This window comes from Chiloscyllium plagiosum, chromosome 18, assembly GCF_004010195.1.
Source record: "Chiloscyllium plagiosum isolate BGI_BamShark_2017 chromosome 18, ASM401019v2, whole genome shotgun sequence".
NCBI classification, from domain to species: domain Eukaryota; kingdom Metazoa; phylum Chordata; class Chondrichthyes; order Orectolobiformes; family Hemiscylliidae; genus Chiloscyllium; species Chiloscyllium plagiosum.
Window position 1 is genome coordinate 33,883,597 of NC_057727.1, and position 27,655 is coordinate 33,911,251.

Here is a 27,655-nt window from a genome sequence, read left to right on the forward strand (position 1 = left end):
GGTGATGGTGCCTGTCATATGGGAGGGGGTTGGGTGGGCTGTGGGAGGTGACAGTGCCTGTCCTATAGGGGGTGGTGTTGGGGAGGAACAAGTTAGGAGCACAGAAGAGAATTTAATTAACAATGAAATATGAGTTGTGTTTTAGATCCTCAACTTTGATTAATTTAACATTAGTTTTGAATTGGTTCAATTTAAGTAATATTAAATGTTTTAGTTTCACATTTGCTTTCTTTCTTTTATTAGAACATGTCATTAATGGTGATACTGTCTTTGGTCGAGAAAATGAGTATTTCTTGACACCAATTGAGCAGTATGAGTTAGCTGTGAAAAGAGCAGTATGCCTGTGGCAGAAAATGAAGGAATTGGGATGGATGGATGATGGACCTGAGATGCAGTTTGCTTATAGGTATATTTTATAACCTGTTTGTAAGAGTTCCCACTCCCTCCTCAGGTATCAAACACAGTAAGAGATCTACTATCAGTTTTGTTCCAGTGATGTCCCAAGAAAGTACATGTGTGGTCTGAACTCAAGTCTTCATTTCCTTCTGTGGAAATATTCCAGTCAAACACTGCTCCACAGTATTTTAACTAGAGTCAAAAATAGACGATGCATGGAGTCAAAGGCATTTATCAACACTAAAGCATAGTTGCTATGCCATTTTGTGTCAAACTGAGAATATTGGCTGTAGTATAAATTTTGTTTTTAAGAACACTGATGCATTCACAAGCAAAATATAATTATATAAGGCATTATCTCAAATAAGATACCTTTACTGTAAAATTATCTCTTTCAAGTTACTTAAGCTCAGTCTTGTGACGTGCGTCTAAATTCTTGTTACAGTATGTTTGATTTCTATGTCCTGTTTTCTTGATTTCAGAAAACCTTTTGTGTTTGCATATCTAGCATGGTGGCATTACATCAGTTTACATCAGTTCAGAATGTAAAACAGTCTTTTTGGGTATGAATGAAACTGACTCAACTTTCTCTCCACATTTTACCAACCTTTCTACAAACCAAAAGTCACAAATCCCTGTCAAGATATTTCTAATCACTCTCTGTTCAGAGATGTTGTGACCTACCTAGGACCAGGTGGGATTTTAACTATGGCTTCTGGTCCAAAGGTAGGAGCACTACCATTGCCCTGCAAGAGCCCTCCAAAAAAATTCCTCTTATCTCAAGTCCACAAACCTGCTTTTAACTACCAGCACCATTCACAAGGAGTTTTGAAAGTGTCCTCTTGTGGTGCAATAGTAGTATATCTAACCCTGAATTGAGAGACCTGGGTTCAAAACCCTCCTGCTCCAGAAGTGTGCAATAACATCTCTGAACAGGTTGATTGGGGGGAAAAAAAGGACAAAGAGGTATGAGGGCTCTTGTAGTTCAGTGATATTGTCTTATCTCTGAGCTAGGTGGGCTGAGATCATGTTCCACCTGCTAACATCTGTGAATATGTCAAGTAGAAAAATGTCAATAAAGGCTTTTAAGGTTTACAGAATATAGCTGGATGAGTAGGTAAGGACCAAGATACTCAGTCTCCATTCATGTGCCATTCATTTGAAATACTGGAATTTCTGTGAATTGCTATTGTGCTCATCCCTGTTCTTGTGCTTGGCTTTTTACTTGAGGAAAGCATTTTTGTTATTGAGTCCTTCAGTATTTCCTTTGTCATCCATACTAGTCTCCCATTTTTCTCTCACTTGTTAGTCTGTAGTTACAAACTGTTAACAGACGTGGAAATTTTCCATCTTCCTCCTTCCTCTTTCAAAATTGTGGTCCACTTTGGTGCTCTAGCATAAACGTGATGCTAAACTCTACTGCATCTTGGTCACTATTTGCAAAACACTCATACTTAGCTGTGGGTTCAATACAACCAGGTTCATTAATTGCTTAGTCAAGCCATTCTCGCCTGGTCTGGCCGACATATGACTTCAGACCCTCAGTTTGATACTTAACTGCCTTTTCATATGGACTTGTAACTGTTCTAGTCAAGGGCACTTGGGGATGGGCTAACCCCACATATCCTGTTCATTATAGCCAGAAATCTGATTTCTCACCTCTTACTCTCATTGAAATCTTCCAAACTTACCTTGAGTAAACTGAAGATTTAATGAAATGAAGCCAGATATTAATTTTTAAGTTGTCTCATTTCATGGATTGTAAGACAGTGTCCAAAGTAATCATGGAAAGCATGAGTTCTGAAAATTTAACTCTCTCTCTCCCCCAACAGATGCTACTAGACCTGCTCAGTTTCTCCAGCATTTTTCTTTTGTTTATTTTATAATCAAACTAAGAACCCTTTCTACTCAAAAACAAATAGGGTACTTTATTCCTAAGGCGGGCTGGCTTATTTTTGCCATTATATTTCTTTCTTCTAACTTGAAACTGTTGCCAGATTTCAACTCTTATTCTAAACCACAAATTTATATCTTACAGTCCTCTTTACAAAAGCAGAGGATACTTTCCAGTACAGGGCTTTGTCAGTAAGGGGGATTTGGTGAGGTGATGACATAGTAGTAACCCTACTACTAGTCACCCAAGGGCCTGGGCTCAAATTCAACTATTGTGGAATTTTAAATTGAATTTAAATCTGGAATTTAAAATTAGCCACATTAATTGTAACCACGAAACCTATGCCATAAGAATCCACCTGGTTCATTGATACCCTCTTAGGGGAAGAAATCTGCCATCCTGACCTAGTCTGGCCTACATGTGACTCCAGACCCACAGATTGATTCTTAACTGCCTTTTTATAAAGACTGGTAACCATTGCAGTCAATGGCACTTGGGGATGGGCCAGCCCCACAACCCTTATGAAAGAATAAAGAAAAGAAAGCCTTTAGAATGTTGGAGATGAGTTTTTCACCTCAGAATTCCAAGCTTCTGACCCTGTGCTTTCTCCTGGCTTTAGAATCATGGGAGGAAATTTGGCTTTTCTAGTCCACAACGGAGTCTTTATACCAACCATCACAGAACTGGGAACAGATGCACAAATTGCCAAGTGGGTTCCACTGGCTAAGGATTATCAAATTATTGGAACCTATGCTCAAACCGAACTAGGCCATGGTAAGAGGACAAATTGATAAGCTAATGTTTGAGCACTTTTTCCATCACAATTATATTGTACCAGTTGATTAATGCTTCATAAGTTTACAGAATCAAACTCAGATAAATTAGGCTTTTAAAATTTACAAAAGTCAGCTTCTAAGTGGAATATTGGTGCTTAATGTACTATGGCCCAAATCAGAGGGAAGTGTTTCTATTGTGAACCAGACAAATAAATTCTGATCTTGGTTGTGCAACCATTCAGTCAAATTCACAATGGCTCCTTTCTGAAAATAATTTAATGACAATCAATTTTAGATCAAGTTGTAGATCAGTTTAATACTACTCTGTTCCAGTAACTGATATCTGGCTGTTTAGCAGACTTTCTTTATATAATTGAAGTAGTTGAATAGATATGCTATTTCAGTTAGGTACATATAGCAATCAGTTTAGAATATTTGTGTGATTGGAACCCCTGAACAATACTTTACTAAAGTCAATAATGCAGCCAAACCTGGCTCAAACACATCAGCTGAACCTGAGATAAGTGACAACCAGAAAGGATAGTAGTCTTTTGACGGTAAATAAATCAACTTTTCGTTTCCATCTGTAATCTCTAACTTTCCATTTATCCCGGTCTTAATCAGTATGCTTGCTGTTCATTTTAAGGCACCTATCTTCGAGGACTAGAAACAACTGCAACCTTTGATCCTTCCAACCAGGATTTCATCCTCAACACACCAAAACCATCATCAATAAAGTGGTGGCCTGGTGACTGTAAGCCTCAAAACCTTTCACTCGCTAGACTTAAAAGTCATTCATTTCTGCCTGTCACTGACCATATAGTTGCTTTGAATGAAAATGGATTTCTAACTCAAGAAAATCTATGTACATTGTACTCCAATAATTCAAGACTATAACATTACAGGTGCTATCTAAATGCATGTTATTGAAGTATAATGGCCTGGGCCTTGCTGGAATCAAGTGTATGTCCTTAGCTAGATCTTTTCTGAATGCTTCATTTCATTGAATTGCTCCACCATTTCTTGCTGGAAGTGAGAGCTTATAATGGTGAGATGATGGAATGAATCCTTTTGAACCTGAGTGAATGACAGAATCAACAGTGTTTTTAACAAATAAAATTTGAGGATGGAGAAAGAAACCATAACAATGGAGAAAGAAGGTTAATTGGGGTCAAATCAAGTGCTAAAGAAAGATAGAGAGATGGGAAATTGAGAAAGTAAAGACAGTTAAAACCTGTCAGCAACAATTCAATACGTGAAGGGATGAGACTGAATTAATTGGCATCGTATTGTCAATTATCACCTTTGTTTAAAAGATAGAAAATTATGCCTAACTGTTAAAAGTGTAAACTATGACACAATTCACGGGCAATTAGTGTGTAAATCGAGCATTTTTAAAAATACCAGGAAGGCTATTAACACAATGCCTTTTGTTTGAAACAAACAGAATATTGTAAATTTACCAACAAGTTGGGGGACAAGCATTAATATAATCTATTGCATTTTTTTAAAGAGGTCTTAATAAAATGTATTTACTGCTGTCAGTGGGTAGGTCGGCAAATCACGCTGTGGTTTTGGCGCAGCTGTATACCCAGGAGAAATGCCACGGGATGCATGCTTTCATTGTTCAGATTCGCAATCTGCTGGACCATTCTGCTTTGCCAGGTAACATTCTGCTTGTTTTATTTTCCTGACCGTTTGGAAGTCTTTTTAGCAATAAAGTCTGCCTTGTCTTATTCTGACAATGGATGAGTTATAATAAAGTACTGTTTTCATTGTTATGCTAATAAATTACACAGCTATGTTGCCTCTGATTAATAACTCTGAACTTACCCAAGTGTCCTGTTATAACTTCTTTAATGAGAGCTTCTAATCATTTCTCTCTGATAGATGTTAAGCTAACTGGCCTGTAGTTTCTTGCTTTTTATCTTCCTCTTTGAATAAATATGCCATCTTCCAATCTGATGGCATTTCCTCCAAATCGAGGAATTTGGAAAATAACCAATACATCAACTATTTTACTAGCTGCTTCTTTTAAGACCCCAGGATGAAGTTGATCCGGATCTAGGCACTTGTCTGCCCACAGTTTAAATAAGTTACTAAGTATCACTTCTTATCGGGGAAGGGTGCGCACACTGGTGATTTTGATTTTTCTGAGTTTCTCCATGCATTGAACATCCTGACTTTTTGCTGCTTCTGAGATGTTACTTGTATCTTTTATATTGAAGATTGATGCCAAATTCCTGTTCAGTTGATCTGAATTTCCTTGGTTTCCATTATTAATTGTCCAATTTCACTTGCTGTGGGACCAATGTTCACTTAGCTAACTCTTTCTCTTTGAATATTTGTAGAATCTCTTATTATCTGTTTTTGTATTTCTGGTTAGCTTTGGCTGATACTCAAATTTTTCCATCCTTATTTTGGAGTCCTTCTTTTCAGATCTTGGTTTCCTGAACTTGGATTGAACTTCTCTGTTGTGCTAATGCCATAATTAACCAGGAAAACCACCTCTCCAACTTTTCCTAGGATCCTGTCATTGCTAAATGCCCTGTGTTCTTCAAGGCTCAATCCATGTCATCCTGGTAGCCATGTCGCTGTAATGATTACTATGTTATACTTACTCAATTCTATTTGGACACTGTTATTTTGTTTTGGCTACTACATATGTTGAGATGCAGAGCCTTTAGTTTTATTTTTGTGTTGTCATTATAAATTTTAGTCTTATCTGTAAGTTAAGAGAAGGGATTTTTTTTCTTTTTCTTGTAGGGTGGGTAAGAACATTAACTCAGGAGGTTGCTGGTAGGCCTTCTTGGCCAGCACTTAACTATAGAGTTGGGGAGTAAGGAGTTTCTTTCCAAGGCTAACTTGCCTAATTATTTCCCATTTTTGACAGGGGGTAGAAACCAGTGCACAGAATCTTTCTTAAAACTGCAAAATTAGCAAGACTATAGATTTTCTTTTTCACGAATACAGCTATGCCTTGATAGGTTTAATAATGGTAAACAAAATAAGCAATTTGCAACAGAGTTTCTAGTCTACCACCTTTTGTAATCCAATTTTAAAACATTGAAAATTATCGCAAGAAATAATAGATACATTTATGAGTGAGTTTCACTGGCATAGTCAGTTTTAATAAAGTATTTCTTGATATCTAAAGGATATCTGTTTTCTAGAAATAAACCCTAACTTTAAGAGTCTTCGCAAACGGAAGCAAACAGATGCAATTAGCAGAAATCTGAATTAATCACCATTACAATCAGGGATATGGTGAGGTTTGTCAGAGGCCCAGCTTCCAATATTTCAGGTTTGAACAAGTGAAACCAGATTAGAGCTAGACATAATTCACAGTTGAAATTCCTCAATCCTTAACACTGCGTACCCTAAGAAGTAGAGAAGATTTTAGACTAAATAATGGTAGCAAGGGATCACAACGTGGGAAAACGTGGAAAATCAAAGGGCAGATTTAAGGCCAAAGAGAAAGATATTAATATGGGAAAGGATAATGAGGCCACGACAGAAAGATTTATACTCTTTGTCCCTTTCTGCTTTTCCCTTTCATAAATCCACGTTGACTTTAAGTGCCCTGTTAGTACTTCCTTTACAGACACTAATATTTTTCCTAATAATGACATTACACTAACTTGTTAATAATTCCCTGTTTTCTCCATCCCTCCATTTTTTTTAAGTGGTGGGGTTATTTTTGCCATCTGCCAATCTGCTGGGACTCTTCCCGAATCAACAGAATTTTGGAATAGGATGATCGATGCATTCACTAATTTGCATATACCTTGGCATCCTGGAATGTAGATCATCAAGTCCCTGGGGATTTATCAGCTTTCAGCCCCATTAATTTCTCCAGGGCTTTTTAAAAAGTCTAATACTAGATTAGATTAGATTCCCTACAGTGTGGAAACAGGCCCTTTGGCCCAACAAGTCCACATCGACCCTCCGAAGAGTAACCCACCCAGACCCATTTCCCTCTGACTAATGTACCTAACACAATGGGCAATTTAGCATGGCCAATTCATCTGACCTGCACATCTTTGGAGTGTGGGAGGAAACCAGAACACCCGGAGGAAACCCATGCAAACACAGGGAGAATGTGCAAACTCCACACAGACAGTCTGCCCTAGGCTAGAATTGAACCTGGGACCCTGGTGCTGTGAGGCAGCAGTGCTAACCACTGAGTCACTTTGCCGCCCCAAGTTCCTCTACTAATTTCCTCCTATTTCTCCTTACTAGAACTTTGGTTCCCTAACATTTCTAGAAAGTTATATTTGTTTTCTTGCATGAGGACAGAACTAAAGTTATTTAATTGCTCTGGCATTTCCTTATTATCAACTGTCCTGTTTCAGAATGTAAGGTACTTTCATTTCTCTTCATTAATATTTTTCTTTTTACACACTTACAAACTTTTACACACTTTTTACACATGACCAGCTATCCCTAGTAGCCACACATGCAGACGACAAGCAACATGAATTCGACTGGGACAACACTACCATTATAAGGCAAGCCAAACAAAGAACAGCCAGGAAATTCCTAGAAGCATGGCACTTATCCACAAACTCCATCAACAAACACATCGACCTGGACCCAATATACCAGCCACTACAGCAGACAGCTGAAACTGACAACCGGAAGCGGCAGGGACAGCCCACTATAAATGCCAGAGGAAACACCACAGAAGCGCTTCACAGGAGGCTCCCAAGCACTGAGGATGTCACCTAGACGGGATGAAACGTTTGCAACAAAAACTTCCAGCTCGGCGAACAGAACCACAGCACTTACAAAAGCTTTTACAGTGCACTCAGTTTGATGCGAGATATATGCAAATTAAATAAAATCTTGAGCAAATAAAAAGTTATCTAAAAAGCAGTACAAAGTTTGGTGGCTCTGTCCAGGATTGAAATTTGATGTTGTCTTCTGATGTAGGAGACATCTTCTCACCACAGGTCCTGAATTAATATGTCAATATGTGGTGGAGGACAGAGTAAAAATGTGATTCTGTCTTCACTTTAGGCCTTGACTTTATCTTTGATGTAGATTTTGTGGAGGAACTGACTTAAGCCTTTCACCTCTTGGTGAAGCTCATCCTGTTTTTGTGAATACACCCTCTTTTTAACTGTTTGTAAAGGGAACATTGTGATAAAGTTCAATTCTTTGCACATCTAAAAAAGAAGTATTACCTGAGAAATGGGACTGAGGGGGAAAGTTTCTCAATTTTCCCATTACCTGCATAGATTCAAGCATAACACAATGGTTGATGTGAGAGCACCAAGATTTTGCTCAGCTGACTTTATGATAGATTCCATTTTCTTAAATGACACGGGAAGGATTATTAGAGTTATGGAACATGAATGGTTCTGTAATCTTTGTCAGTTTGTTGAATATAGGAATTTCCATCCCTGGGAGAACTTAAATTCAGTACGGGAGTCCCTGATTTGAGTGTCAAATTTACAAACCTGATCCTATACGTGGTTTTTAAAATTTAAATACCCAACATATGAATATTTCCTACACAATCGGCTGCTTTCCATTGTCCTGAATTGTGTTCCAAGTCGAACTTGCCAATGGACTGTAGAATAGGACCCATTTGTAACCCCGGGACTGCCTGTAAATTTTATAAAATCTGGAATAAAAACTTAATATCACTGGTGATCATGAAACCACTGGATTTCCCAAAAAAAAAACCTATCTGGTTAGGCAATGACCTTCATGAAAACGAGTCTGCTATATGGAGACAGCCTGGCTTCCATGCAACTGCCTTCTGAAGATAGCCAAGTGCGCTACTCATTGCACTCAGGAAGATGGCTGATCACCACCACTACAAATTAATTGGGGATATACAATAAATTCCAGTCTTGCTAATGATGTCGTCATCCCAGGAAAATTCAACAAGAAATGGACAATAATGCTAATGCATTTTTAATGTAACTCCAGGTGTCAAGATTGGAGATATCGGTCCAAAGATGGCCTTTGAACATGTTGACAATGGATATTTAATGTTGCAAAATGTTCGTATTCCCAAGGAGAATATGCTGAACAGACATTGTGAGGTATTTAATTAAATTTCTTCACATAATTCTTAAGCTGGAATTTTCAATTTAAAAAAAAAATACCTGGGATATTGAAGTCATTCACAAGGCAACATTTATAGCCCTTAGTTGCTCTTGAGAAGATTGTACAGGCCATTTTGCTAGGAGAATAAACGAATGCAGAACATCTCCCAAAAAAACTGAATCAATCTCATTCCATTGCTTTGGAATTTGGAAGTTTTAAAAGCTAATTTTTGTGATGGTGGTATGCTTTCTGAAACCACTGTAGTTTCTGTGCTAAAGGTGAGGAGTTAAAATTTGAATTTAGGCAACAAGTATATGTAGATTTTTATTAAGCACAAAATAGTTTTTCAATTTAAAAGAATACTATAAAATGGCTGTGAGAATACTGATTGAACCCTGTGAACCTGTACTGCTGATTTGTAGAATTAAGCTGAAATTCAAAGATAAGAGGACAACAGAGTTTTCATAAAATGAATACTGACACGTTAATTGACCATTCGAACTAACCTTGAACTGATACATGGCTTGACAATTTACGTGAACAAGATTTCTTTTCCAAGGAATACCATTAGATTAGCCGGTTGTCAATCGTGTCACCATATTACAGTTGATTGGACTTTTCTTGTAATTAAGAACCCTTTCCCAGGAAATATCATTGGATTAACTTGCTGTAAATCATGTAACCTTATTATATGTGTTTGGTCTTTCTTGTAATTAAGGCTGTACTGTCTCTTTTTTTAAAAAAAAATAATGTGTAATTTTCAAATGTAATTGCGCAAATTCACCATGGAACACAGAAGTCTTAACCACTGTGGTGCTGGATAGAATTGCATCAAGGTACCTTAATTCAATAAACTAAAGACCCTTGCTTTTTGAACAGACTATTCGTTGATTCTTTTGACCGATCTCGAACCAAGAGGCCCCTCTTGAGGGGTCATAGATCTTCAAAGGTGCTTTTGCAAGTCTGTTAGATAAAGAATATTTCAAATTTTGACCCAGGAACAATTAAGGAATGGCAATATATGTTGAAGTCAGATTGAGTGACCTGGAGGGAATGCTTATGGGCCTTTATGTTGATAGTATAGAAATTTTGTGAAACTGTAGATGTTGAGTGTCATGGGAATAGGTTAAAATTTTTTTGTGAAAAACAAAATGATGAGGACCACAACCCACATTTGAGTGTACATATGACAAAAGCTACATTGCTACATTCTCTAAATATTGCTGTGCTGATGATATGCTAGTCCTTGCCTTGTAGAATGTGAATAGCTTATGTTATGATACATGGTAAACCCTCCTGCTTAATTTAAAAGCAGGAACACCAAAAAGATTTATCGCATGCAGTAATCTGTAAAAATCGAGTGGCCAAGAACTATTTAAAGTAAAAATTAACAACTTTATTCCTTAAAATATAATAGAGAATAATGAACTAACCATTATAGACAATTTATTTCTCTAAACTATCTTTTAGCTTCCCTTCTATAATACTAGTCCGATAAAACTCCCAATTAAAATTTACAAAACAACACTACTTATCTCAAAACCAGGCAGTTGTAGGTTCTTGTCTTCAGATCTTCCACTGTCATCTTTTCTCCTTGTTAGGAATTTCTGCGTTATAGGTTACTGATCAAAAAGGTACTTTTTAAGAGATTTTTTTGAAGCAGTCTCTTACTTGCTAGGACATGGCAGATCTCCTCTCAATTGTTCAATTTTGCCAGTCTTAAACTCCAGGGCATCGGTTTGTGTCATTGGTGTTTAAGATTGTCAATATACTCAATTCAAACTTGATTGGAGTTTTGTATGTTCTGGGTATAATTCAAACTGATTGGCAGATTTGAAATTTGTCTTTGTCTCTGGGCCACTCAGTGAGTGCTGTTACTTTGTAAATTCTCCAGCACTCTGTGTACTTGCCAAGCCCTTCTCTCTCTGAAAGATACACCCACATCTTCATAACGCTTATAAATTTCATATGCCAGTCTTGCAGATTATAATTCATGCACAGAATAATGTTCTATATTAATTACTCCTTGTTTTGTTAGAAATACCAATTTTACATTAATCCCTTCTGCCATTCTAGGTTACTTCAGATGGCCGCTACATTAAGAAATCATTCGACAGAATCAATTACATTGCTATGGTATTAACTCGAGTGAAGATAATAGCTTCAGAAATGGTGATTCCTCTTTCCAAAGCCTGTGTTATTGCTCTTCGATATTCTGTGGTGAGACGCCAATCAGAGTTAAAGCCTGGGTATGTTGGAATTCTGTCACTTAATAAATATTTGTATGGAGTGAGTGTTTGCTTACATGTTAACTGTGCATTTAAGTGTTTTTTTAAATTTTTACTGCAAATTTTACTTCCAAAGTAAAAGCGGCTTTACTTGAAGGAATTTTCAGATGTTTAATCTGAAAACTATTTTTATGGAAATATACAATAAATTTCTCACCAGTACATTTAGGTGCTGATTGCAACATAAGAATTTTAAAATTTTCAAGACCAGCAAATGTCTCTAGATTCAACAAATTTGGATGATAGATCAGCCTATTTGCATAATATTCTTGATATAATCCTTGATATGAAGGAAATGTATCGAATAATGGATATTTAATGTTATAAAATGTTCGTATTCCAAGGTCAGTACACTGAACAGATATAGTGAGGTATTTAATTAAAGTTCTTCTTGGAATTCTTAAACTGGAGTTTATTTCTGAAGTATACCTCATTGTCTTGATGCAGTTACTGTTTGCTTAAGAACTTCTCCTGGTAGAGTGTAGCGCAGGAAAAGCACAGCAGGTCAGGCAGCGTCCAAGGAGCAGGAGAATCGACGTTTCTGGCAAAAGCCCTTCATGAGGAATGATTTCTAATGAAGAGCTTTTGCCCAGAACATCGATTCTCCTGCTCCTCGGATGCTGCTGTGCTTTTCCTGCACCGCACTCTCAACTCTAATCTCCAGCATCTGCAGTCCTCACTTTCGCCTAATTTCTACTGATAGCTAATTAGGCAAGTTTGTTACCCAACATGTAACATAGAATTCTACCTCGCATTCTTTCTTGCCCCTAAGTTATAAATTTTTAAACTATGCATTGTTGTATCTGAACCCTTAATCTGACTGAACATTCTGACTTCTTCATTTTTGACAGTCATCTCAATAATATAGAGAAATTTAAATATGTTTACGCACAATCTCCTCTTTCTCAAAGAAAGTAAACCTAGTTTTTCTAACCATTCTTAATATATTCTGATACCTGCAGTCATCTTGGGTGCCCTTCTTTGTACTATTTCATGTACAATAAAATCCTACAATCCAAGGTTAACTGGCCACAGTATGACAGGATGAAGCCAAATGTTGTACATTAATAACCCTGTAGTACAACCTGTTTACATTACTCTCCATTCCTTTCCTAATAGTTATATTTTCACTGAAACCAAGTTTGATTTCAGAGTTTTCAGTAGTGATTCCATTAATAATGTATCTATTAACTGAACTGTTGCAAACCAACAAAGAAAATGGTAGTTCCAGTCGAGAAAATGTTTAACACAAAAATTACGTTATGTCAAAGATTACCATTTTAAAAAGGACAGATAATATCTGTCTGGTTAATGTCTTCATTCAACATTCAGAGGAGAAAATGAGGACTGCAGATGCTGGAGATCAGAGTAGAGAGTGTCTTGCTGGAAAAGCACAGCAGGTCAGGCAACATCCAAGGAGCAGGTGAATCCAAGTTTCGGGCATAAGCCCTTCTTCATGATTCCTGAGGAATGGCTTATGCCCAGAATGTCGATTCTCCTGCTCCTCTGATGCTGCCTGACCTGCTGTGCTTTTCCAGTAAGACGCTCTCGACTCATTCAACATTCAGCTTTGTGATTCATGATTTTGAAGTTGTGATCTGTCCTCAGTGAAATGGAAGCAAAAATTCTAGATTATCAGACCCAGCAACAGAAGCTTCTTCCCCAGCTGGCAACAACATTTGCCTTTCATTTCATGTCCTCATCATTGGATGCCTTCTGCAACCAAGTGAAAGTACAGATCAAAAGCAAGGGAGATGCCTCATCATTGCCTGAGGTAAGATAATTTGTCTTAATGCTAATTTTGGGAATCTACAGACAGAGCAACGTGCAATCTGCACAATAATCAGGATTAAAACCATTGCATCTGCAGCCCAGACCTTTAAAATGACTGATAGGAAACATGCAAGTCATATCACTGTTCATTAGCTGCCAATTTCTTAAGGTGCAACATACTAGCAGTGCTAGTGGGTAATGGTGATTTAAAATAAGTGAAATAGCATATTTACATGCAAGTATTAGTGGAGGGTTAGTTTTGTTTTAAAGTAATCCTGATATGGATCTTGGAACTAATGACTTTCTGACACAGAGGCAAAACTGATGCCATCGAAACAAGCTGACGTTACTTGCAAAAATGTGAGAAAATATCAGAAAATTATGCATAATGTGTTAACTTTAGGCATGCTAACTATCAGCATTTCTGAGGAAAGTAAAGCAGTCTTAAATTTGCCTATGATTTATCAACCAGTATATTTCTGTTCCGAATGAGGTTTTACAAAGTTAGTCATTTTGCTTTATGGACTCTAGCTCCGATCCCTAAATGTGATGTAATTGATGCACTTTGTGCAGTGTGTTCTCAGAAGAAGCTTAGTATCTGAAAGTGTTTAATAAGAGTGAGATTCCATCTCCCAATATGATGAACAGCATGTGGAACTGACTGACTGACAAACTGGATGATATGAATCAGTTCAATGTGACCATCGGTCAGTGGCTTAATAAATATTTTAGACATATTATTAAATTCAAGATGTGAAAAGATTATTTGCAATTTTAATTTTAGAATGTTATGACATATAGATCTAATCTGTCTCATTTTTATTTCTTTGTCAGTTTTTTTTTCTTTCAACTTCATCTCAGAATCTTTAAACTCTGTTCTTGACACCTGACAAAAATATGCCCTGAACATTTTAATTGAGTAAGTCTATTTGAGATGTACTCTAAAAATCATAGGCAAAGCCTTCCGATAGGATAAAATCAACTGAAGAAGTTGAGGTCAGTGTCAGAAGCTGAACCATCTCTATAAAAATGGTTAGTAATTGCCGAATTTTGTGTGTCCCGGACTGAGCTGCTACTTTCGTAGATTTAATTGAATCATCTACCCTAAAGAACCTAGATTAAGAGTAACAATAAGTAAAACACATAAAAATACCTGGGGAGAAAGCAGGAACAGGATACTAAGTTGGAGGCTGCCATTCAATAGACCAAATGGGCCTAATCCTCCTATTTCTATGTTTCAGTAAATGCGTTTGTAATGTGGCAATTAAGATGTAAAATGCAACAATGCATTTATAATATGTTTCAGTATTGAAAGCATCAGTAATGAGAGAAAAGCTTCAGTGAGTTTTCAAACTAAATTCAGGAAAATATGGCAGGTAATTGTGATTTTTGTATGCACACTTGCCAGTAAATTTTGTCCTGCTAACAGTGGAGAACTTTACACTCCAGAAGATCTGAACTTTACAGACTTCACAAATTATTTAGAAAAACAGATGCTGGAGATATTCAAAATAATGGGTCTAGTCGAATTTGATGTGGAGAGACCACTCCAATTGGTGAAAAGATTGAGTACCCAGAGCATATATACTTAACATGAGTGACATAAACAGAAGTGACACAAGACAAAACTTTTTTTTTTTTACAGTGTGCTATTAGAATCTGAATTCTCAGAATAAGGGGCCTCACATTTGAGAGAGAGATGAGAGGAGAAATCTCTTGTCTGAGGGTGATGAATTCATGGAATTCTTTACCACAAAAGACTGTCATCTTTGGCTTGCTGAGATAGACAGATGTTTCATCTGTAAGGGAATCGAGGGTTATGGGGATGGGAGGAAAGTGGAGTTGAGGGTGATTTAGATCAGCCATGATCTAATTGAATGGCAGAACAGACTCGATGGGCTAAATGGCCAACTTTTGCTCCTATATGTTATGGGCTTAAAAGGTCATGGCTGATCTGCCCCTGGCCTCAAATCCTCTTGCATGCCAGCTCATCATGACCCTGAACTCCTGATATTTCACAAATCGATCCTCCACTTGTTTCCCTTACTGTAGGGAATCTAATCTAATGTAAACTTCTAGATATTTTAGTAGTCTAGCCTCCACAACTCTCTAGGGTAGAGTATTTCAGATACTTGCTATCATTTGAGATAAGAAATTCCTTTGTGTCTCCATTTTAAATGAAATGGCCCCTTGTTCTGTAACTCTGTCCCTTAGTTTGAGATTATCCCACCAGTGAAACAGCATCTCAGCACCTAATCTGTCAAACCCTGCCCCTTTGAGAATCTTGCAGGTTTCAAAAAGATCGCTCTCATTCTTCTAAACTAATAAATGAAAAATTAATCTGTTTAGCTATTCTTGATGAGGTAACCCTTTATCCCAGGAATCAGCCTAATGCCAGAATATCTTTTTTTAAATGTGGGAACAAAAACTACACCGTACTCCAGCCTCAACAACACCCTGCACCATTGAAACAAGACTTTTCTATTCTTAATAAACTCCAAACTCAAGCAATAAAATTTCATTTGCCACCTTATTTACTTGCTGCATCTGCATGCCAACTTTTTGTTTCATGCACAAGGTTGCACAGGTCCCTCGTGCTGCACATTTTTGTAGTCTGTCTCTATTTAAAAGCATGACCGAAAAGCATGATCTTACTTTTTTCTTACATTAAACCCCACCTGCCAATTTTTGCCCATTCACTCAACTTATCTGTATGCCTTTGCAGATTCCTTATGCCCACATCACAACGTGTCTTGCCACATGATTTAATTATATCAGTAAATTTAGATGCACTGTTCCATATTCTAACTCATTAATATAGACAGTAAATAATTGAGACCCAAGGACTGAGGCATGTGGCTGCTACATTACTTATTTCTTTACGTGACTACACTTGGGAAAAACATTTCATGAACTGTGATCCGTTGGTAAAGAAATAAATACTAGCCAATAAAATACTCCCTTGAAGAAAAAGAAAATGACAGCCTTCTGATATTTCTAAATAGAGAATTGGTCAATACTTGTCCAACTTTTTATTCCTCTGCAGCTCCATGCCTTGTCAGCAGGTCTGAAAGCTTTGATATCAGATGCCTGCAGTGCTGGAGTCGAAGTGTGTCGCAGAGCTTGTGGTGGCCATGGTTACTCAAAACTGAGTGGTTTACCCTCTCTTTACACTCGGGTGGTAGCCTCCTGTACATATGAAGGGGAAAACACTGTATTGCAATTGCAGACTGCACGGTATGATAGAAACATCTTTAAATATTATAAGATTGCTCTTTAAAGTCTGTTTCAAGTCTAGTACTTAGAGTTTTAGTTATAAAGCTCAGAAACAAACCCTTCAGTCCGATTTATCCATACCAACCAGATATCCTAATCTGACCTAGTCCCATTTGCCAGTATTTGGCTCATATCCCTCTAAACCCCTCCTGTTCATATACCCATCTAGATGCCTTTTAAATGTTATAATTGTACCTATTTCCACCAGTTCTTCTGGCAGCTTGTTCCATACATGCGCCACCCTCTGCATAAAAAAGTAGTCCCTCGGGTCCCTTTTAAATCCTTCGCCTTTCACCTTAAACCTATGTTGCCTAGTTTTGGAGCCCCACCCTGGGAAAAAAGACCTTAGCTCGTCACCCCATCCATATCTTAATGATTTTATAAGCCTCTGTAAGATCACCCATCAGCCTTTGATTCTCCAGGGAAAATTACTCCAGCCTCTCCCAATAGCTGCTTTGTGTCATTCTTCATAAGTGCCTATAAGCCTATAAATCCATAGGGAAATATATTACATGTTGAAATAACAGCACTGCTGCTATCCCAGTGTGCTGTACTACACTTGGATACACACCAATCTTTCCTCATTGTGGACAAACCCTGACCTGCAGGAATAAAGCTACCCACCCTTCCATATTTTGCTGCCTAAGATCTGAACTGGATGATTCTGCATTTACAGCACAATCCATACACAAGTTCTGCTGCTAGCTTCTGTGTCAGACTAGCATTCAGGACATCTGAGGACTTGATGTTGCAAACTCAGTAATAATCCAAACTCCAAATTGCCTCTGTTGAGACCATTACCTCAGACCAGCTCCTGGAGCAGTGCCTTCAGTCCAACTTTAGCTGTTTTGACTCAACTTGCAACATCAGACAGAGTTAGACTTTTGAATATAGCTTGCCCCCCACACAAATTAAAATAAATTATAGGAAATGGTAGACTTTCCAAATTGCTGTCTAATGATGTTAATTTGCTGCTAGTGTAAATATTTAATGATGAAAGCAGATTCTAGACTATATTTCATATGTTTTTGGTAGTGTAGCATTCTTTATTTTAAAGTAGATGAGGATTTTGTACGGCTTTGTAAAATGAAAAGGTAAAATTATTATAAAATGGAATTTGCATGGTATCTATTTAAATAGCTCAGCTTTGCAATGAAGATGGTTTACTATCAAAAATTTCTATGTAATTGGTACAATATTTGTTTAAATTTTGCTTGCATTCCAACGTTGAGCCATAATTAACTTGCCATACAGTCCTAACAGAGACCTGGACACACAAATCAACTTTAGAGCTGTATTGAACAATAAATGATTACAAGCAAGCACATACATCAGCTATGTTTGCAAGTAGGATATCCAGTGGGAGTAAGAGCTCCTCCTAGCTATGAGAGATTGTAACTTTGAGTGCCAAATGATGCTCAAGTCCATTCCCCTAATTTATATCTTAAGACTCATCTATTTTGGTCATAATGTGATTTAATCACAACACTACATGGTACGCTTTTTGTCTAAGCTGTGAAAAATCAGCAGTCCACTTCTGTATTTCAAATGCATGTTCTTGGTATAAAATTAATGTTTTTTTCTGCAATTTTATCCAGTCTGTTTTATAACCAAATCAGCTGTTTTAAACCTCACTGCTCTATTCTCCTCCTCTAGGCATTCTACAAGGTTTGTAGTTAATCAGACGTGCTAACTACGTTATGGTAGTCGTTTGTTATGTCAGGTTGTCAACTTAGCATGTTTTACATTTTCAGGTGGGTAGGGTATGAATTTATATTGAAAGCTTGACAGAGAATGCTGACCACCTGGTGTTGACCTTGGGGGAGGCAATGGCCTAGTGGTATTATTATTCGGCTTTTAATCCAGAAACCCAGAATAATGTTCTGGGGACCTGGGTTCGAATCCCGCCATTGTAGAATTTGAATTCAATAATAAAAATCTGGAATTAAGAGTCGACTGATGACCATGAATCCATTGTCAATTGTCAGAAAAACCTATCTGGTTCACTAATGTCCTATAGAGAAGGGTATCTGCCATCCTTACCTGGTCTGGCCTACATGTGACAGCAATGGGGTTGACTCTCACTGCCATTCAGTTGTATCAATCGCTAGAATGTCACAACAAACAAATAAAACCATACGGACCACTTGGCATCGATCTTGGAACTGGAAAAGACAACGGCAAAAACACAAACAGCCCTGTCGACCAGGCAAAGTCCTCCTTATCAACATCTGGGGGCTAGTGCCGAAATTGGGAGAGCTGCTTCACGGACTAGTCAAGCAACAGCCTGACGTAGTCATTCTTACGGAATCATACCTTACAGATAACACCCCAGACATCACCATTACCATCCCTGGATATGTCCTGTCCTGTCAGCAGGGCAGACCCAGCAGAGGTGGCAACAGTGGTATACAGTTGGGAATGAGTTGCCCTGGGAGTCCTTGACATTGACTCATGACTTCAGGTTAAACATGGGCAAGGAAACCTCTTACTGGTTACTATATACTGTTCTCCTTTGGCTGATGATTCAGTACTCCCCCATTTTGAACAATACCTAGAGGGTGGCAAGGGCGCAAAATGTCCTCTGGGTGGGGGTTTTCAATATCCATCACCAAGAGTGGCTCGGCAGCAGCATTACTGATCGAGCTAGTTGGGTTCTAAAGGATATAACTGCTAGACTGGGTCTGCGACAGGTGGTGAATGAACCAACAAGAGGAAAAAACATACTTGACCTCATCCTTACTAATCTGCCGGCTGCAGAAGCATCTGTCCATGACAGTTTAGGTAAAAGTGAGCACTGCACTGTCCTTGTGGAGATGAAGTCCTGCCTGGAGAATAACCTCCATTGTGTTGCCATGCACTATCACCGTGCTAAATAGGACAGACTTCGAACCAATCTAGCAGCTCAAGACTAGGCATCCATGAGGCGCTGTGGGCCATCAATAGTAATAGAACTGAACTCCTGCACAATCTGCAGTCTCATGGCCTGGCATATCCCCCACTCAACCATTACCATCAAGCTAGGGGATCAACCCTGGTTCAATGGACAGTGCAGGAGGGCATGTCAGGAGCAGCAGCAGGCATACCTAAAAATGAGATCTCAACCTAGTGAAGCCACGAAACAGGACTACTTGCGTGCCAAACGGCATTAACAGCAAGTGATAGACAGAGTGAGGGGTTCCCACAACCAACAGATCAGATCTAAATTCTGCAGTCGTTCCACATCCAATCTTCAGCTGCTTCATCAACGACCTTCCCTCTGTCATAAGGTCAGAAATGGGGATGGTCGCCGATGATTGCACAGTGTTCAGCACCCATTCAGGACGACTCAGATATGGAAGCAGTCCATGCTCAAATGCAACAAGATCTGGACAGTATCCAGGCTTGGGTCGACAAGTGGCAAGTAACATTTGCGCCGCACAAATGCCAGACAAAAACCATCACCAATAAGAGACATTCTAACCACTGCCCTTTGACATTCAACGGTATTACCATCACTGAATCCCCCACTGTCAACATCCTTGGGGTGATCATTGACCAGAAACTCAACTGGACTCTCACATAAACAATGGCTACAAGAGCAGGTCAAAGGTTGGGGATTCTGCAGTGAGTAACTCACCTCCTGACACCCCGAAGTCTATCCACCATTTACAAGGCACGGGTCAGGTGTGATGGAGTACTCCCCACTTGCCTGGATGGGTGCAGCTACAACAACACTCAAGAAGCTTGACACCATCCAGGACACAGCAATCCACTTGATTGGCACCACATCTACAAACATTCAATCCCTCCCTACTGGCATTGTGGGTTAACCCACAGCAAGTGGACTGCAGCAATTCAAGAAAGCAGCTCATCACCACTTTCTCAAAGGCAAGTAGGGATGGGTCATCCAGCGATGCCCAAGTCCCACAAATGAATAAAAAAAATGTAAGGGTCATGAGCATCTATACAGGCTGAGTAAGCACTTTTTCAGTAGTTCATTACTTTGTGGTATTTTGAATGTATACAATTAGGTTACTGGTCAGTCATAGAATAAGGGGAGGCAATGGGCTAGTGGTATTATCACTGGACTATTAATCCAGAGACCCAGGTAATGTTCTCAGACATGTGTTCAAATCCTGCCACAACAGATGGTGGAATTTGAATTCAATAAAAACATCTGGAATTAAGAGTCTAACGACCATTTTTGGAAAAAAAAACCCATGTGGTTTACTAATGTCCTTTACGGAAGGAAACTGTCATCTTTACATGGTCTGACCTACATGTGACCTGAGACCCACCGTAATGTAAATGATTCTTCACTGCCCTCTGGGATATTAGAGATGGACAATAAATGCTGTTCTAGCTAGCAACGCTCTCATCCTGTGAATGAATAAGAAAACAAATGGTTAAGAGAAGAAGATGGAGAAGTTTCAAAAGGGTATAAGTTTTAAAAACATAATCTGATACCAAACAGAAATATACTAAATAGGGAAAGGTTCTACAGCAAAGCAGTTTAATAAATTAGTAACTTGTGAAATCTGGACCAAGTAGCCTCTGTGTCAATAGTCCTGTAGCTAAATTCAGTTTCTTGCAGTCATTGGGTAAGGCCAATCTGCACTTATGAAATTGCCCCTACTATAAGTTTACATTTTAACCTGCTGGAACTAATGTAATTTTTCTTCTCTATTTAGGTTTCTAATCAAGTGCCTTAACAAAATAGATTGTGGTGAGCCTCTGCCCCAGTCTGTCTCTTACCTGTATGAACCGGTAACTTCTCATTGTTCTGCAAAGGAAAAAAATGATTTCCTCAAACCATTCATTTATATAGAGTCCTACAAGCACAGGGCACACAGGTCAGTAACATTACTATTTGGGATTGAAATTTATCAATGACATAGACTCGGAATGAGCAGAAGATTGTGGAACAAACTTTCTAAAAGAACTTTTAAATCATTGTATGTCTTTTAAAATTGACTCAGCAAGTATCCATAGGAAACAAAATTCCCCAAATGTAATGTGCACGTGACATTCACAGCATGCGAGTGCCAGGCATGTTGCCAACAAGAGATAATTTAACTATCTCCCTTTCGGTTCCTGGCCACCAACTAGAAAGCACAGTCTTTTGTCAGTTGTTGCAGAAATCCATTTGGAATCCTTTAGGTAAGAAATCTACTGTCCTTACCTTGTCTGGCCTACATGTAACTCTAGACTGTCAGCAATGCAGTTGACTCTTAATTGCGCTCTGAAATGACCAAGCATGTTACATATGTTATGGACCAGGCCAGAACCCCTCAAAACATTTCAAGAAAGTAGCCCAGACCCTAACTCCGCTAGTTGGTTTAAGCAGGTGTATAGCGGATATCCCAGGAGTGATGCAGTTGGTCAAGCCACGACTGTTGGGTTTCGGATCGGTTAAGTTGTAACTCTCGACTTAATGATGCTGTTCCCAATACTTGCAACAATCCCCTTGACACAAAAGGTAAAATCAAACACTGGGTCTTACAGGAGAGAAGTCAGAGAGAGAGTTTCAACAGGGACCTGCTTCTTTGGGTCCAGCAGCTTCACAACTGCCTGACTGCTTTCAGTGAATAGCCTGACCAAACCAAACCAAAGAAAAGCTGAACTGGGGGAACTGGCCACTCCCCTTTCATTGTACAGGTATTTTTTGAAACTTAAACGCCTTTTGCCTGAGGCAGTATTTGTTAGCTATAATCAAATTGGGCTTAAAGTCCTTCAAACTTAGACTTTTCAGAGTCTGTGTCTTTTATGACCTCTCTGGAAAAAAAAAGCCAAGGACACCATAACCTTGTTAAAGGTACGCATCATCACACGTACTTGAAGGTCAAATAGGAGAGGGCAATAAACTTTGACCTGACCAGTGATGTCCACATCCCACGAACAGATTGGAAAAGTTTCCCTTTTGTCTACTCCAGAGTAAATGAATGAGCTTCAAGTTTACTCCTGGTCAAGTAAGCTGTAAAATTTAGATGCATTATAATAAAGTAAGGTGATGATTCATTTGGCAAGACTACATTAGTTGGATCTTACCATTTGGTAAGCCACAATTTACGCCTGTTTTTGTCCTGTATGAGAGCACTTAGGATTTGAAAAACAATCTTGAGTAGCATGTTCGGCCATTGATAGCACAAACAGTAGTTGAAAACACGTAGGGATTGGTGGATGTGATATTCAACAAAAATAGCATCATTGTGGGTTGTGTGAAGCTTCGGGACATTTTAAAAAGTGAATCAGTTGGAATGGGAATCAAAAAGACCAAGCTACACCAATGGGTAATGACTTTAGTGCAGTATTTTCTCTTAGAATTGGAAGAAAAACAAAACAGTGATTGTGATTGTACAGTGAGTAATAGCTAATCCACAGGATGGTGAAAGCAGATACACAATATTGACAGCCAGTGAAAGCAATTTGCTAATGACCCATTCAATCATGTAGTGACCTAGTCAAAGTGTCTTCTGAGATTTACCAAATGTAATTCAACACAACATCACTTGTTTCTAATGAATGTAATGTCATGATCAAAATGTTATTCACTTGATACCTTTGATAGGACAAAATTATAGTGAACAGAATAATAAATCATATTGCCAGTACAAGTCTGTAGCAGTAATGTTGAAACAGGACAGTGCTCCATTCAGACCAGAACATAATATAAATTTAGAAGTCAAATAGTGATATAAACATTCTACATAGAGATGATATCTGAGCTGTGGACATGATAGTGAGGCCATCACTTGTTAGTATATTAGGATACCTTTTACCATAAACAATAATGTAATTGGAATTTAATATTCATTCAAAGGAAATAATATTAAATGTCAATATAGCGTAATTTTGTAGTGCAGAATAATCTTTTTCATGTAATGATACCATACACTCATTCAATTAAGAGTCATTTTGAATCTGATTAATTGTCTTTTAAGATTACTCAGTCATGTGTTGTTCTATTTCCTTCAGACTGATTAAGGATGCTGGGATCAAGTTGCAGTCTCTGCTTCAGTCTGGGGTTGAGCGACATGTTGCCTGGAATAGCACTTCTGTACAGCTTGCAAGGGCTGCTGTTGTAAGATTATGGTTTATATGTTCTCATTACTTTAGTCAAAAAGTAAACAATGATTAAACATACATCCATAATTATCTTGCAGTTACATTTTCCCTGAATCTCCAATTTATCGTTGCATTAGTGCCGCAATAACCAAATGCAAGTCGAAATAGTCTATACTGTACACCCAAATCTCACACACCCTGAGAGAGCAAAATGATTTGAAAAAGTCATATTGGGATATGAGAGAGAAAATTGCAAATAAAGAAAGCCTTGATTTGATCAGCAAAAGTATATTTTGATTTCATGCAAGGAATAGGGTCCCACTTGATGACACAGTGAGGAAGATGTGTGAAATTTCAACCCCAGACCCCAGGCCTACTCGCCCCTTACAGAGACAGGTGACTGGACGTAGTTTAATCTGAGGATTGCCTCAGGCTAGGGGAGTTGAGAAGGAGAATCCTTCAGGCTAACTTCAACTTCATATGTATGAATGATTTACTTCCTGAAAATATAGAAGATTTCAGTATAGACTACAAATGTCCACAGCAATATGTTATGTCATCAAGCTCTATCATTTTTTGTCTTCAAATTTCACAACAGTGTCTTCTCATGTCTATTTAATAATTTGCTTTAATTTTACATTAGTATGTGGAGGCATTGAGGAAAAATATGTACGTTGAAACATGAAAATGAATTCAATTAATCTAACTTGTCAAATGTAAGATCCATCTGCTCAGATCATTTTCATGTTTTTTTGCCTTTGCCAAACCTTCTATAGTAAAGTACAGCCATTCCGGTGTCTGCCTTTTGCAAAGTTGCTTATATGTATAATACTGTAAATTTACTGTTGGCTTATCCATGATCAGATCTACCTTTCAAAACAGTGCAGCACTTACATTTTGCATCACTTCATGTCTTAGATCATACTAAACAAAAAAAAATTCCAGGTGTAATAATGCGCACTGCATTTGGTTTTATTCGTTTATTAGAATGCCAGCTTCTTAACTGGATTTTTTAGCTTTTGTCCAGTAGTGTTTTTATTTACAAATGCCTGGTAACTATGCAATAGTGAAAGAGTTAACTGTGATAGGACTAGTTCACACAACATAATGAATGGGTAATACTCTATTTCCACTCTCCCTACTGACTCCATTATGTAATAAATGAAATATAGTCATAACATTTATTAATTTTGTTCTTAACCTCACTTACTAAAATACTTTTAGTAAGAATACTTTGTTGAGAGAAGAAATGTTTGTTGAGTTTGGGTTCCATTGAATCTGTATTTTGACCTTCCAGGCTCATTGCCATTACATAGTTGTGAAGAACTTTGTTGAGACACTGGAAAAATTAAAGTTTGAGCCTGAAATCCAGCAAGTGGTCAAAATGTTGTGTGATCTTTACGCATTGACTGGCATACTAGACACCGCTGGGGATTTCTTATATGATGGCTATCTGACTGGAAAGCAACTAGACTTGATGACTACCTCTCAACAGCGTCTTCTATCCCTTGTCCGGTAAAGTCACTTCTTTGTGTACATTCCATTTCAATGAGAAAAAAACATATAGATCTAATGTATTTTGTAGTCTTCACTTGGTAACCAGATGAAACAAAAAAAACGCTGACTATTGGAGAGTGGATTTCATTACTATCATCAACTCCATTTTATGCAAAATTGACGAGATCTACCTTTCAAAACAATATACAGTGCTTATATTTTGCATCACTTCTCTTATCATGCTGAACAAGTTGGTGTTTGTGATTTTGGTTCATGTGTAGCTGGGTTGAACTACAGCTACTGCAGTCATAGACTCGGTACTCTTGTAAATAGTACCAGTGATTTAGTTCTGATATATGTTTTAGACTTGATAAAATCATAAGATGCAAAAATAAGAAATAGACTTCTGATATAAAATTAGTTCAAATCTTATTAATTACTTATTGTAATGTTTCTTGAAAAGCTAAAAGATTTAACTGCAGTTGAGAGTACTGAGTGAAGAATTCATCTGAGGACACACCTCAAAACCAGAAAAGCAAAATGTCAGCATGCTCATTTCAGCAAGAAAATGTTACAGCAAGTTGTTACTTTTTTTGTATTACTAATGAATACCAGTACTTCCATTAATATTTATATGAATATATAAAAACATTTCTTAGTGAAATATTCTGTTTTTAGGAAAAAGGCTGTCTCCATAGCTGATGCATTTGATTATCCTGACAAACAGCTGAATTCTGCAATTGGTAATTATGATGGCTATGTTTACCAACGCCTCTTTGAATGGGTTCAGAAAGCCCCCACAAATGCAAAGGTACCCTGAGTTTCATTCATTTGAATAACAAATTGTACGTGCAGCCCATCCAGTGGTGTTGCCTGGAAGATTTTTTTTGTGCACGCATGTCTTATGTCACAACTCTCAGGGATAATGTACTGAAAATCAGCCCCACTATTCCTAGGATTGTCAGAAAAGTTAAAGTTCTTTAAACATACACAATGATTCCCTCAATTTACCGGTCTTCTAGACCCAGTTTTCTATACTTAGCAAGAATGACTAGTTATTACAAGTAATTGGAATCTAACTGCAGGTAAATAGTTATAAACAGCATGGCCTTCTGAGATCTGTTTGAGGCAACCACCAAGGTTAGAGGGGGTGTTATTTACTAACTATTGCCATATAACACTAGTAATTGAAACTATAATCCCTTTATAAACTCCCTTTTGATATGTGCGCATACACACACGCATTAGTCTTTTGTTCCCAAGTTAAGTTGGTCCTTTTCAGAAGGTTTTTTCTGTCTTCTGTTTCCAAATGCTTCCATTGGTTTTCAAGAGGCAGAGAGTGGCTGGTTCACTTCATGTTTCTTGACTTATCAATTAAAAGTCACAACTTACAGCAACTGCAGAGGGAAAGATTAACTAGTTTTCTTCAAAGTAAAGTGGGTTTTGACAGTAGAGAACAGAGGAAAAACCTGAGCTGGTGGAGATCTGATCACTTCTCTGGATTTGAATTCAAACCCCATGCTGATCAGTTCCCTGAGAAACATTCACACAGGCAAAAGACATTGTGGTCACTAGACCATAGACCTATTAACTACTTGTCACCAAGCAAAGCTCCATCTGAGTACGACAATGCATGGCATTAGTGTTCGATTACTTGCTTTTCAAAATAGGCTGCAATCCTTGCAAAATATTGGCTTTAAAACAGTTCTTTCTCATTTCAACCCACAATTACAAAAACGCTAAAAGGTTAGTCTTTACGCTTTGTTAGAACACACCCACAGCTTTTCTTGTCAATATGTCCCCACACTACTGGCCTAACTGACGACATCCAAATCCCATAAAGGATAATAAAACAAAAATTGTCCTTTAATTCTCTGGGTTCATTATTGTTGGAGTTATAACAATACCAGTCAAAGACTGTGAGCTATAAAACACTAATGTTATTATAAACTATTCAGTTATAAGCACATTTCCTTACACTAACTTCTTTCCATGCTACTTTCTTTTTTAATCATGAACTCAGAGTCCATGTCACTTCCTCTTTTGACATCACAGACTATTACGGTTAATCCTTTTATAGGTCTTAATCCGATATATCAGCAGGCCTGAGTTGCAAACAAATTCCGTTTTTGACTTTTTGCAAGTATAAAAAAGCCATTCATAAGTATAGGAAATGTTTGTTTGTCTGATCTTTACAATTATACTGTATATGGGATCCCATTTGTAAGCCTAGCCATTCATAAATTGGGGACCCCCACAAGCTATTATACTACAGATTCTGCATCTATAAAATTGAAAGTATAGTTGATGCATTTACTGGAAGAGGGAACTTTCTTTGTTGTAAATAGTAAATGACATTTGGGGTTGTTTACTAAAATATTCATGCAAAGATATGAAATCAAAAATCAACATTTACCTTAAGTTATAGAGTACAACAGTTAACTCAATTTCTATCTTAAAATTTACATTGTCTTGTCGCAGCAGTGCTATTTGCTTTGTTTCCTAGATATGACATTAGGGTACATATTTCTTGCATTTTTGGTACCCTATACACATCTAAACATCTAATCTGTTCTATGGACTCAATAATAACCTATTGAAATAATGGAGTATTGTAAGGTGGATTGATAAGTTGAAATCACACC

At 37.8% G+C, this 27,655-nt stretch overlaps 1 protein-coding gene across 1 annotated transcript in view; it reads left to right on the top strand.

The window, feature by feature from the left end:
- kctd6a (potassium channel tetramerization domain containing 6a) overlaps positions 1 to 27,649 on the top strand; it is a 33,507-nt gene extending 5,858 nt beyond the window's left edge. Inside the window, exons 3-14 of the mRNA XM_043708637.1 lie at positions 215 to 406; positions 2,910 to 3,064; positions 3,713 to 3,820; positions 4,612 to 4,731; positions 9,010 to 9,125; positions 11,206 to 11,378; positions 13,026 to 13,191; positions 16,237 to 16,427; positions 21,140 to 21,301; positions 23,424 to 23,529; positions 24,811 to 25,028; positions 25,689 to 27,649. Coding sequence (XP_043564572.1) covers positions 215 to 406; positions 2,910 to 3,064; positions 3,713 to 3,820; positions 4,612 to 4,731; positions 9,010 to 9,125; positions 11,206 to 11,378; positions 13,026 to 13,191; positions 16,237 to 16,427; positions 21,140 to 21,301; positions 23,424 to 23,529; positions 24,811 to 25,028; positions 25,689 to 25,830 — 1,849 coding nt within the window. The 3' untranslated portion in view covers positions 25,831 to 27,649. The remainder of the gene's footprint in view (positions 1 to 214; positions 407 to 2,909; positions 3,065 to 3,712; positions 3,821 to 4,611; positions 4,732 to 9,009; positions 9,126 to 11,205; positions 11,379 to 13,025; positions 13,192 to 16,236; positions 16,428 to 21,139; positions 21,302 to 23,423; positions 23,530 to 24,810; positions 25,029 to 25,688) is intronic.
- Positions 27,650 to 27,655: the final 6 nt, after the last annotated feature.